This window comes from Oncorhynchus mykiss, chromosome 19, assembly GCF_057628025.1.
Source record: "Oncorhynchus mykiss isolate SJ-2025 chromosome 19, ASM5762802v1, whole genome shotgun sequence".
NCBI classification, from domain to species: Eukaryota; Metazoa; Chordata; class Actinopteri; order Salmoniformes; family Salmonidae; genus Oncorhynchus; species Oncorhynchus mykiss.
Genome location: NC_143040.1, coordinates 66,331,750 through 66,344,294, shown reverse-complemented (window position 1 = coordinate 66,344,294; position 12,545 = coordinate 66,331,750). Strand labels below are relative to the sequence as shown.

The 12,545-nt window shown below is 45.8% G+C and overlaps 1 protein-coding gene and 1 long non-coding RNA gene across 13 annotated transcripts in view; one reads left to right on the top strand and one right to left on the bottom strand.

Moving 5' to 3' along the window:
• LOC149975293 (uncharacterized) overlaps positions 1–12,545 on the top strand; it is a 235,937-nt gene that overhangs the window by 11,407 nt on the left and 211,985 nt on the right. The window lies entirely within an intron of this gene.
• LOC110498392 (connector enhancer of kinase suppressor of ras 1) overlaps positions 1–12,545 on the bottom strand; it is an 84,173-nt gene that overhangs the window by 16,722 nt on the left and 54,906 nt on the right. For all 12 annotated transcript variants that reach the window (XM_090211530.1, XM_090211532.1, XM_090211534.1 and 9 more), the window contains 6 exons: positions 8,181–8,320; positions 7,578–7,720; positions 7,374–7,407; positions 5,452–5,627; positions 3,602–3,675; positions 1,940–2,011 (listed from right to left, as the gene is read on the bottom strand). In XM_090211530.1, coding sequence (XP_090067656.1) covers positions 1,940–2,011; positions 3,602–3,675; positions 5,452–5,627; positions 7,374–7,407; positions 7,578–7,720; positions 8,181–8,320 — 639 coding nt within the window. The remainder of the gene's footprint in view (positions 1–1,939; positions 2,012–3,601; positions 3,676–5,451; positions 5,628–7,373; positions 7,408–7,577; positions 7,721–8,180; positions 8,321–12,545) is intronic.

The following is a 12,545-nucleotide window of genomic DNA, read 5'->3' as shown; positions in this document are numbered from 1 at the left end:
AACCTCCAGCTTCCATATGTTCTCATGTTCTGAGCAAGGAAATGAAACGTTAGCTTTTTTACATGGCACATATTGCACTTTTACTTCCTTCTCCAACACTGTGTTTTTCCATTATGTAAATCAAATTGAACATTTCATTATTTATTTGACACTATATAGATTTTATTTATAAAAACATTTTTTTTTAAAATATATATATATATATATATATTTTTTAAATCGGCAGATTAATCGGTAACGGCTTTTTTTGGGGTCTTCCAATAAATCGGTATCGGCATTGAAAAATCATAGTCAGTCGACCTCTACCCTAGACCCACTTCAGTTTGAATACCGCCCCAACAGGTCCACAGGCGATGCAATCGCCATCACACTGCACACTGCCCTATCCCATCTGGAAAAGAGGAATACCTATGTAAGGAATGCTGTTCATTGACTACAGCTCAGCATTCAACACCATAGTATCCTCCAAGCTCATCATTAAGCTCGAGTCCCTGGGTCTCAACCCTGCCCTGTGCTATTGGGTCCTGGACTTTCTGACGTGCCGCCCCTAGGTGGTGAAGGTAGGAAACAACATCTCCACTTTGCTGATCCTCAACACTGGGTGCGTGCTCAGCCCTCTTCTGTACTCCCTGTTCACCTATGACTGCGCGGCCATGCACGCCTCCAACTCAATCATCAAGTTTGCAGATGACACAACAGTAGTGGGCTTGATTACCAACAATGACGAGACGGCCTACAGGAAGGAGGTGAAGGTACTCGGAGTGTGGTGTCAGGAAAACAATCTCTCACTCAACGTCAACAAAACAAAGGAAATTATTGTGGACTTCAGGAAACAGCAAACAACACCCCCCTATCCACATCGACGGGACAGTAGTGGAGAAGGTGGAAAGTTAAGTTCCTTAGGGTACACATCAAGGACAAACTGAAATGGTCTACCCACACAGACAGTGTGGTGAAGAAGGCGCAACAGCGCATCTTCAACCTCAGGAGGCTCCTGAAATTTGGCTTGTCACCTAAAACCCTCACAAACCTTTACAGATGCACAATTGAGAGCATCCTGTCGGGCTGTATCACTGCCTGGTACGGCAACTTCACCACCCTCAACCGCAAGGCTCTCCAGAGGGTGGTGCGGTCTGCACAACGCATCACCGGGGGCAAACTACCTGCCCTTCAGGACACCTACAGCACCCGATGTCACAGGAAGGCCAAAAAGATCATCAAGGACAACAACCACCCGAGTCACTGCCTGTTCACCCCACTACCATCCAGGAGACGAGGTCAGTATAGGTGCATCAAAGCTGGGACCGAGAGACTGAAAAACAGCTTCTATCTCAAGGCCATCAGACTGTTAAACAGCCATCACTAAAACAGAGAAGCTGCTGCCTACATACACACTCAAATCATTAGCCAATTGAATAAATGGATCACTAGTCACTTAAACTGTTTTATCTTCCATTACTCATCTCATATGTATATACTGTATTTTATACCATCTATTACATCTTGCCTATGCCGCTCGGCCATCGCTCATCCATATATTTCTATGTACACATTATTCTTCCATCCTTTTACATTTGTGTGTATTAGGTAGTTGTTGTGAAACTGTTAGATTACTTGTTAGGTATTACTGCACTGTTGGAACTAGAAGCACAAACATTTCACTACACTCGCATTAACATCTGTTAACCATGTGTATGTGACCAATAACATTTGATTTGATTTGTGTTTTTTGTGGGACTAGAAAAAAATACCCAGAATGTAAAATAACGTTTTTAACCGGTTCCCATGCTTTTAAAATAATGGTTCTGTTCTGGTACAGTATAGAGCACTTTCAGTCCCGGATCTGATTCTGTTACTTGAAAAAAAAATTGGGGTCGGTTTTCGGTTCTATTCAATGAACCGGTTTCAACCAGATGTGTTCATAATTCGTCACACCTACTTGGTCATGTCATTGACATTCTCGGCGGCAAAGAAGAAAGTCTGGAAGCGCTGGTGGCACATTTGGAAGACACTGGGGAGAGAGAAAAAGACAGACACAGACAGACCGGAGGGAGAGAGAGAGAGAGCGGGGAAGAGAGAGATAGGCAGTTAGGATTAAGTTAGCTCCAGCATTGAGCGTTCTGGGATATTAAATTGCTATTTGAACCCAGATGTGACTACAATACTTCCCACAATAAGTTGGGTGAATTCTGGCCCATTCCTCCTGACAGGGCTGGTGTAACAGAGTCAGGTTTGTAAGGCCTCCTTGCTCACACACACTTTTTTTTCTTCAGTTCTGCCCACAAATGTTCTATGGGATTGAGGTCAGGGCTTTGTGATGGCCACTCCAATACCTTGACTATGTTGTCCTTAAGCCATTTTACCACATCTTTGGAAGTATGCTTGGGGTCATTGTCCATTTGGAAGACCCATTTGCGACCAAGCTTCAACTTCCTGACTGATGTCTTGAGATGTTGCTTCAATATATCCACATAATTTTCCTACCTCATGATGCCATCTATTTTGTGAAGTGCACCAGTCCCTCCTGCAGCAAAGCACCCCCACAACATGAATCTGCCACCCCTGTGCTTCACGGTTGGGATGTTGGGATGGTGTTCTTCGGCTTGCAAGCCTCCCCCTTTTTCCTCCAAACATAACGATGGTCATTATAGCCAAACAGTTCTATTTCTGTTTCATCAGACATGAGGACATTTCTCCAAAAAAGTATGATATTAGTCCCCGTATGTGCAGTTGCAAACCATTGTCTGGCATTGTCTTAATGGAGGTTTAGGAGCAGTGGCTTCTTCCTTGCTGAGCGGCCTTTCAGGTTATGTCGATATAGGACTCGTTTTACTTTGGATAAAGATAATTTTGTACCTATTTCCTCCAGCATCTTCACAAGGTCCTTTGCTGTTGTTCCGGGATTGATTTGCACTTTTCGCACCAAAGTACGTTCATCTCTAGGAGACAGAATCGTCTCCTTCCTGAGCAGTATGACGTCTGCGTGGGCCCATGGTGTTTATACTTGCGTACTATTGTTTGTACAGATGAACGTGGTACCTTCAAGCGTTTGGAAATTGCTACCAAGGATGAACCAGATTGTGGAGGTCTCCAATTTTTTTCCCTTAGGTCTTGACTGATTTCTTTTGATTTTCCCATGATGGCAAGCAAAGAGGCACTGAGTTTGAAGGTAGGCCTTGAAATACATCCACAGGTACACCTCCAATTGACTCAAATTATGTCAATTAGCCTATCAGAAGCTTCTAAAGCCATGACATCATTTTCTGGAATTTCCCAAGCTGTTTAATGGCACAGTCAACTTAGTGTATGCAAACGTCTGACCCACTGGAATTGTGATACAGTCAATTATAAGTGAAATAATATGTCTGTAAACAATTGTTGGAAAAATGACTTGTGTCATGCACAAAGTAGATGTCCTAACCGACTTGCCAAAACTATAGTTTGTTAACAACAAATTTGTGGAGTGGTTAAAAAACTAGTTTTAATGACTCCAACCTATGTGTATGTGAACTTCTGACTTCAACTGTATCTCATCACACTAGATACGTGGCAAAGGTACTCCATACTTCCTCTAGACACTTCATGTGGCAAAGGTACTCACTACTTCCTCTTGTGTTCTCCTGCGCTCTCTATTTTGTAGCTGGAGATATGAACCAGGCCCTCTGCTTTCTCCTCCTGGCAACGACAAACAAATAAATAGGTTAATCAACCACAAATACTGCTGCCATGATAGTAAGTAAGTAGCCTTGTCCGAGCCAAAACAGCCCACAGGGTAGGACCCTATTTCCTGTTTCTGTAGCGTGAGGCAGCCTGATGTACAAGTACACCCCCTGGACGCAAGTCTATCGCAGTGCCTTAACCCCAATTCATGCTGAGAGCCAAGCATTTTTAAAGTCTGTCGGGGATCGAACCCCCAACCTTCCAATCTCAGGGAGGACACTGGTGCGCTGCTGCCATGATAGCCTGGTTAAACCAGACCGAACCCTACAAGCACAGTGTTCTCTCTGGTTTACTCAGGCTACTTATCACAATAAACAGGGTCTAAAAGACAGAGAGAATGAGAAAAATCACACTGCACAGTGGAAACCTGTTTAGGCTGGTAAAACGGAACTCTGTACATCTACACGCAAATAACACTATCACTGTGAGTCACAATATTATTGGGCCTCTATAACATTACATGCATAATGATATGCTAATATGATATAATAGCATATGACATAATTGCAATTTAACTGTACATTGACGTGAGCAGATCCTCAGTCAAGTCGCCGTGATTCCCCATTCATCATGATGGACAATGTTCTGTTTTACACAATGCATTTCTATCTGAATGGTCTGTAATGTTGCACCGTCCCAAACAAACATTGTTCTGTCACTGTTACCATGTTCTAGAAGTAAACCTATGATAAACTAGGTCTGTGTATAGAGCCATCGTGGTTGAGCGTTGTGTGCGCATCCCGACATCAAAAAGCTCTGTAGCTCAAGTTTTTAAAATGTATTTTACTTTTACTTTATTTAACTTGGCAAGTCAGTTAAGAACAAATTCTTATTTTCAATGACAGCCTACGAACAGTGGGTTAATTTACCTTGTCAGCTCAGGGATTTGATCTTGCAACCTTTCGGTTACTAGGCCAATGCTCTAACCACTAGGCTACCTGCCGCCCTGAGTCTGGACCGTGACAAACTTAAACAGTGAGTGAGTCATGACCACGAAAACACCAGACGGATGGCTATAGCTACGATCAACAAGTATATTATTCTTCTGGGTTCATCTAGCTCTATTTGGGATATTTTATCTTGCCTCGCTGGCTTGGTAGTTTGCTCGTTATCAATCCTCTGATGCACATTTGTGGCGTTGTAGACGAAAACCATCTGATTACGTTTAAATGAAGTTACACGTTATTGTATCAACAGAGAACTTTATGATTCCCAACTGAGCGCTCAGCTTTTCATGGCACAGAGTCCATATATTTATCATCCCTTTTCCTGTCCTATGTTGTTGCCTCATTATTATTCGACCATGCTGGTCATTTAGGAACATTTGAACATCTTGGCCATGTTCTGTTATAATCTCCACCCGGCACAGCCAGAAGAGGACTGGCCACCCCACATAGCCTGGTTCCTCTCTAGGTTTCTTCCTAGGTTTTGGTCTTTCTAGGGAGTTTTTCCTGGCCACCGTGCTTCTACACCTGCATTGCTTGCTGTTTATGGTTTTAGGCTGGGTTTCTGTACAGCACTTTGAGATATCAGCTGATGTACGAAGGGCTATATAAATACATTTGATTTGATTTGATAGGGGTTGGGGGGGGTTGGAGGTTCTCCAACTATCCTAGTTCCTCTTATGCATGTGCCAACCCTCTCCGACACGTACAGCCTCCCATCTATCCAGAAAGCGCTTGATTTGACCATTTCTATTAGCAACGATGAGGTAATAATGAATGCGTTCACCTGCTGGCTGGTATACCAGTAGAGAGTGGGGCCCTTGAGGACGAACCAGAAGCGCTGCCATTTCTGGGTCATGAACACGCTGCTCTCCTTCCTCTTCTTCCACAGCCAGCCGTCACAGTCGGGCTGAACCAGCTCACGACATGACACACGGCGCCTGCTCGTTGCTGTACTCTTGCCTGGGGGGGGAGAGAGAGAGAACAGAGAGAGAATAGAGAGAGAGAACAGAGAGAGAGAGAGAGAGAGAGAGAGAACAGAGAGAGAATGAGAACAGAGGGAGAACAGAGAGAACAGAGAGAGAGAGAACAGAGAGAGAGAGAGAAAACAGAGAGAGAGAGAACAGAGAGAACGAGAGAGAACAGAGAGAGAGAGAGAGAGAACAGAGAGAGAGAGAGAGAGAGAACAGAGAGAGAGAGAGAGAGAGAGAGAGAACAGAGAGAGAGAGAAAACAGAGAGAGAGAGAGAGAAAACAGAGAGAGAGAGAGAGAAAACAGAGAGAGAGAGAGAACAGAGAGAGAGAGAGAACAGAGAGAGAGAGAGAACAGAGAGAGAGAACAGAGAGAACAGAGAGAGAGAACAAAGAGAACAGAGAGAGAGAACAGAGAGAACAGAGAGAGAGAGAGAACAGAGAGAGAACAGAGAGAGAATGAGAAGAGAGAGAGAGAATGAGAAGAGAGAGAACAGAGAGAGAGAGAGAGAGAGAGAGAGAACAGCGAGAGAGAGAGAGAACAGAGAACAGAGAGAGCGAGAGAGAACAGAGATAGAGAGAACAAAGAGAGAGAGAGAACACAGAGAGAGAACAGAGAGAGAGAGAGAACAGAGAGAGAGAGAAAACAGAGAGAGAGAGAGAGAGAGAGAGAGAGAACAGATAGAGAGAGAGAACAGAGAGAGAGAGAACAGAGAGAGAGAGAGAACAGAGAGAGAGAGAGAACAGAGAGAGAGAGAGAACAGAGAGAGAGAGAGAGAGAGAGAACAGAGAGAGAGAGAGAGAGAACAGAGAGAGAGAGAGAGAGAGAACAGAGAGACAGAGAGATACAGAGAGAGGGAGAGAGAGAGAACAGAGAGAGAGAGAACAGAGAGAGAGAGAGAACAGAGAGAGAGAGAGAACAGAGAGAGAGAACAGAGAGAACAGAGAGAGAGAACAAAGAGAACAGAGAGAGAGAGAGAGAACAGAGAGAGAGAGAGAACAGAGAGAGAACAGAGAGAGAATGAGAAGAGAGAGAGAGAATGAGAAGAGAGAGAACAGAGAGAGAGAGAGAGAGAGAACAGCGAGAGAGAGAGAGAACAGAGAACAGAGAGAGCGAGAGAGAACAGAGATAGAGAGAACAAAGAGAGAGAGAGAACACAGAGAGAGAACAGAGAGAGAGAGAGAGAACAGAGAGAGAGAGAAAACAGAGAGAGAGAGAGAGAGAGAGAGAGAGAGAGAGAGAGAGAACAGATAGAGAGAGAGAACAGAGAGAGAGAGAACAGAGAGAGAGAGAGAACAGAGAGAGAGAGAGAACAGAGAGAGAGAGAGAGAGAGAACAGAGAGAGAGAGAGAGAGAACAGAGAGAGAGAGAGAGAGAGAGAGAGAGAGAGAGAGAGAGAGAGAGAGAGAGAGAACAGAGAGAGAGAGAGAACAGAGAGAGAGAGAGAGAGAGAGAGAGAGAGAGAGAGAGAGAACAGAGAGAGAGAGAGAGAGAGAGAGAACAGAGACAGAGACAGAGAGAACAGAGAGAACAGAGAGAGAGAGAGAGAGACAGAGAGACAGAGAGATACAGAGAGAGGGAGAGAGAGAGAACAGAGAGACAGAGACAGACAGAGAGAACAGAGAGAACAGAGAGGCTATGTTCATACAAAAACAATCTCAGTGGCATAATGCGGGAAAGTAAATACATAATCTAAATAAGGAAGGTCGGGAAAAGTCCACTAAAACAAAGACCTACCTTTTGTAGACATCTTTTTTGGTTCTTTATCCTCCTAAAAGGGGAGAACAGAACAGTCTTATTAAAATGTTCACGTCTAAATTGTGTCTGCAACTACAGCATGGAAAAAATCTGTGACGAAATCTGTGACGAAACACCGAAATCAGTCAAATAAATGTTCTATGTGAAATGTATGACGAAACAGAGGGTGTGTTTCTCGCTCACCCCGTGTCCGCCCATCTCAGGGCAGGAACTGACGCTAGCTCTGGCTAGCTCTAGTACCCGGGGGGACGGACTACTGGGGGGCGCAGAGCCCTCTCCCCTGGGCCTGGTGCTGAATCTGGACCCCTTCAAACTATTGGTCTCTCCTAGGACAAACACACACACACACACACACACAGGTGAGAACCTTTTATACAACACAACTATGGTTAATATGGCCTTACAGATCAAATCTCACAACTGTGTGCAACTAACATTTAGTCTCCAACAGTCCTACTTTAGCTGCTATTTATTTACTGGGGTCAGGATCTCTCCAGTATCATACCAACTGGTTGTGGATGCCGAGAGTAACTTAACAGGACCCTGATAGGCGATCTACAGAAACATGTTATGGCGATCAGCGGTGTACTTCGTTCTGATACTAAATGTAATGATAGCTACATGATAGCTACTTGTTCTCATGAAAACAAGGGGGAATCAATTAGGTGACTTTTATGATTATTTCTTGTAAATGCCAAGTAGGCTAAGCCTTATAGAATATATCCTAATGGCCTATGTGACCTGGAACGCTTTCTACCCAAATATGGTCATGTCTATGGTTCTGACCTGCAGACAGGTATGAGAGCTCCCCCTGGTGGTGGGGGTGTGAGGTGTATGTCTGGCTGCTGTCCAATCCCCTGTCATTGGACAGCTCCGACTCCTCCTGGCCCATGTGCTGGCTCACCACTGGCCCCTGAACCGCTGCCCTGCATACAGAGAGAGGGGACACACGTCATCACACCAACACCATTATCACCCAGGGAGGCAGGTAGCCTAGTGGTTAGAGCGTTGGGGAGGCAGGTAGCCTAGTGGTTAGAGCGTTGGGGAGGCAGGTAGCCTAGTGGTTAGAGCGTTGGGGAGGCAGGTAGCCTAGTGGTTAGAGCGTTGGGGAGGCAGGTAGCCTAGTGGTTAGAGCGTTGGGGAGGCAGGTAGCCTAGTGGTTAGAGCATTGGGGAGGCAGGTAGCCTAGTGGTTAGAGCGTTGGGGAGGCAGGTAGCCTAGTGGTTAGAGCATTGGGGAGGCAGGTAGCCTAGTGGTTAGAGCGTTGGGGAGGCAGGTAGCCTAGTGGTTAGAGCGTTGGGGAGGCAGGTAGCCTAGTGGTTAGAGCGTTGGGGAGGCAGGTAGCCTAGTGGTTAGAGCGTTGGGGAGGCAGGTAGCCTAGTGGTTAGAGCGTTGGGGAGGCAGGTAGCCTAGTGGTTAGAGCGTTGGGGAGGCAGGTAGCCTAGTGGTTAGAGCGTTGGGGAGGCAGGTAGCCTAGTGGTTAGAGCGTTGGGGAGGAAGGTAGCCTAGTGGTTAGAGCGTTGGGGAGGCAGGTAGCCTAGTGGTTAGAGCGTTGGGGAGGCAGGTAGCCTAGTGGCTAGAGCTTTGGGGAGGCAGGTAGACTAGTGGTTAGAGCGTTGGGGAGGCAGGTAGCCTAGTGGTTAGAGCGTTGGGGAGGCAGGTAGCCTGGTGGTTAGAGCGTTGGGGAGGCAGGTAGCCTAGTGGTTAGAGCGTTGGGGAGGCAGGTAGCCTAGTGGTTAGAGCGTTGGGGAGGCAGGTAGCCTAGTGGTTAGAGCTTTGGGGAGGCAGGTAGACTAGTGGTTAGAGCTTTGGGGAGGCAGGTAGACTAGTGGTTAGAGCGTTGGGGAGGCAGGTAGCCTAGTGGTTAGAGCGTTGGGGAGGCAGGTAGCCTAGTGGTTAGAGCATTGGGGAGGCAGGTAGCCTAGTGGTTAGAGCGTTGGGGAGGCAGGTAGCCTAGTGGTTAGAGCGTTGGGGAGGCAGGTAGCCTAGTGGTTAGAGCGTTGGGGAGGCAGGTAGCCTAGTGGTTAGAGCGTTGGGGAGGCAGGTAGCCTAGTGGTTAGAGCGTTGGACTAGTAACCGAAAGGTTGCAAGTTCATATCCCCAAGCTGACAAGGTACAAATCTGTCGTTCTGCCCCTGAACAGGCAGTTAACCCACTGTTCCTAGGCCGTCATTGAAAATAAGAATTTGTTCTTAACTGACTTGCTAAGTTAAATAAAGGTAAAATAAAATAAATAAATACGGACACAACACCACTAACACTATCTACACACATCACCCTCGTGGGTGGCAGCCTTGTTCAACACCACCCACACTCTACTCTGCCCTCTTGGGTGGCAGCCTTGTTCAACAACACCCACACTCTCCTCTGCCCTCTTGGGTGGCAGCCTTGTTCAACACCACCCACAGGGAGAAGGATCACACTACACCATCACCAAAGAAGAGTGGGAGGGGCCAACAACTAACACATTTCTATAGAAACCTGAAGCAGGAAATAAAAACATAACAAAGATGGTTTGGTTGTTTAGCAACAAAACCAACGCGTGTGCCACTATGCGGCTAAACAGACATGGTTGGCGTACACTGTTGTCAACTATTTCATCTCCAATGTTTATTGAAAACAAATATATTTGAGCCATATTAGCATAGATATGACATAAGTGAAAACACCTTTTGAGGTGTGTCCTGTGTGTGACAAGACCTGATATCAAGAACAAGATGAAACGAGTCACTTTTACGACCCCCACCCCCTCATGGCAGTTTCTTGTCATGGTTGCTAACTGGTCATCCAGAACGACAACACCACACAGACTTCTGCCCCATAGAAGCGCGCGCTTCATTTTTGGTGACGTTGTCATCTAACTCATCTACATAAAAGTTAGGCTATTTTTAGAGGTCTGAACTAATAGCAATTTTAGATCGTTGCACAGGTTATAAAAGCAATTGACAATCTCTCATTTTAGGGTGAATTTGTCCTTTAAAAAATGCTCTTAAGTGTGGAATTGTAATTTGAACTAAATACTTCTTAGAAAGTCAGAACTAGTCTCAACTCCCATAGGATATCAGACTGAGTCAAATGTCTTTCAGGAAGTAGCACAAAACACAGTATAATTCAGTACCCTAACTCACTGTTGGTTTCCTGTTGAGTGTACTGTGGTTTCCTGTTGAGTGTACTGTGGTCAATGAGAGCCTATGGCAGCCTTTACGGCACTTTGTCACACAGCCATTGGTCCATTAGAGTCATGCCGCCTGTTGCCGATAGGTCAGACAAGTTTGTGCGAGAGGAAACATTTAGGATATTTCTTATAAAAATCACCCATTATAGACAGGAAAATGCTTTAAAATGCTCGATAAAGATAAAAAATATGTTCAAATGGTTGTTTCAAAATGCTGTATTTCAACCAGCGGAGGCTGTTGAGGGGAGGATGTCTTATAATAGTGGCTGGAACCGAGTCAATGGAATGGCATCAAACACATGAAAGGGAAAGGGGGGTTACCTAGTCAGTTGTACAACTGAATGCATTCAACTGAAATATGTCTTCCTCATTTAACCCAAACCCCTCTGAATGTAGGCGCGTTGGGCCAGTAACCAAAAGGTTGCTGGATCAAATCCCCGCGCTGACAAACCATGTGTTTGATTTATTTGATACCATTCCACTTATTCCGCTCCAGCCATTACCACGAGTACGTCCTCCCCAATTAATGTGCCACCAACCTCCTGTGGTTTCAACCCTATCTGAAGGAGTAGTAATACCTGTCTGATGTGTGTGTGTGTGTGTCCTGTGAGTGTGTGTCCGTGTGCGTGTCCTGTGAGTGTGTGTGTGTGTCTGTGTGTCCTGTGAGAGTGTGTGTGTGTGTGTGTCTGTGTGTCCTGTGAGAGTGTGTGTATGTGTGTGTGTGTCCTGTGAGTGGGTCCTGTGAGTGTGTCCTGTGAATGCGTGTCCTGTGAGTGAGTGTGTGTGTCCTGTGAGTATGTGTGTGTGTCCTGTGAGTATGTGTGTGTGTGTGTGTGTGTGTGTGTGTCCTGTGAGTTTGTGTGTCTGCACCCTCCACAGCAACTCACCCAAGCTTCCCCCATTTCTCCTTCACCCAAATCCAGATAGCTGATGTAATGAAAGAGCTGCAAAATCTGGACTTCTACAAATCAGCTGGGCTAGACAATCTGACACCCTTTCTAAAAATTATCCGCCGCAATTTTTGCAGCTCCTATTACCCGGTTCAACCTCTCTTTCGAGATCCCCAAAGATTGGAAAGCTGCCACAGTCAACCCCCACTTCAAAGGGGGAGACAATCTAGACCCAAACTGTTACAGAACTATACCTATCCTACCCTGCCTTTCTAACGTCTTCAAAAGCTAAATTTACAAACACCGTACCTTCTACACTATGCAATCTGGTTTACGAGCTGGTCATGGCTGCACTTCAGCCACGCTCAAGGTCCTAAACGATATCACAACCGCCATCGATAAAATACAATACTGTGCAGCCGTCTTCATCGACCTGGCCAAGGCTTTCGACTCTGTCAATCACCGCATTCTTATCGGCAGAATCAATAGCTTTGGTTTCTCAAATGACTGCCTCGCCTGGTTCACCAACTACTTCTCAGATAGAGTTCAGTGTGTCAAATCGGAGGGCCTGTTGTCCAGACCTCTGGCAGTCTCTATGGGGGTGCCACAGGATTAAATTCTCGGGCCGACTCTTTTCTCTGTATACATCAATGACGTCGCTCTTGCTGCTTGTGATTCTCTGATCCACATCTACGCAGACGACACCATTCTGTATACCTCTGGCCCTTCTTTGGACACTGGGTTAACTAACCTCCAGACGAGCTTCAATGCCATACAACACTCATTCCGTGGCCTCCAACTGCTCCTAAATGCAAGTAAAACTAAATGCATGCTCTTCAACCCATCGCTGCCCGCACCTGCCCGCCCGTCCAGCATCACTACTCTGGACGGTTCTGACTTAGAATATGTAGACAACTACAAATACCTAAGTGTCTGGTTAGACTGTAAACTCTCCTTACAGACTCACATTAAGCATCTCCAATCCAAAATTAAATCAAGAATTGGCTTCCTATTTAGCAACAAAGCCTCCTTCACTCATGCTGCCAAACATTCCCTCATGAAACTGACTATCCTACCGATCCTTGA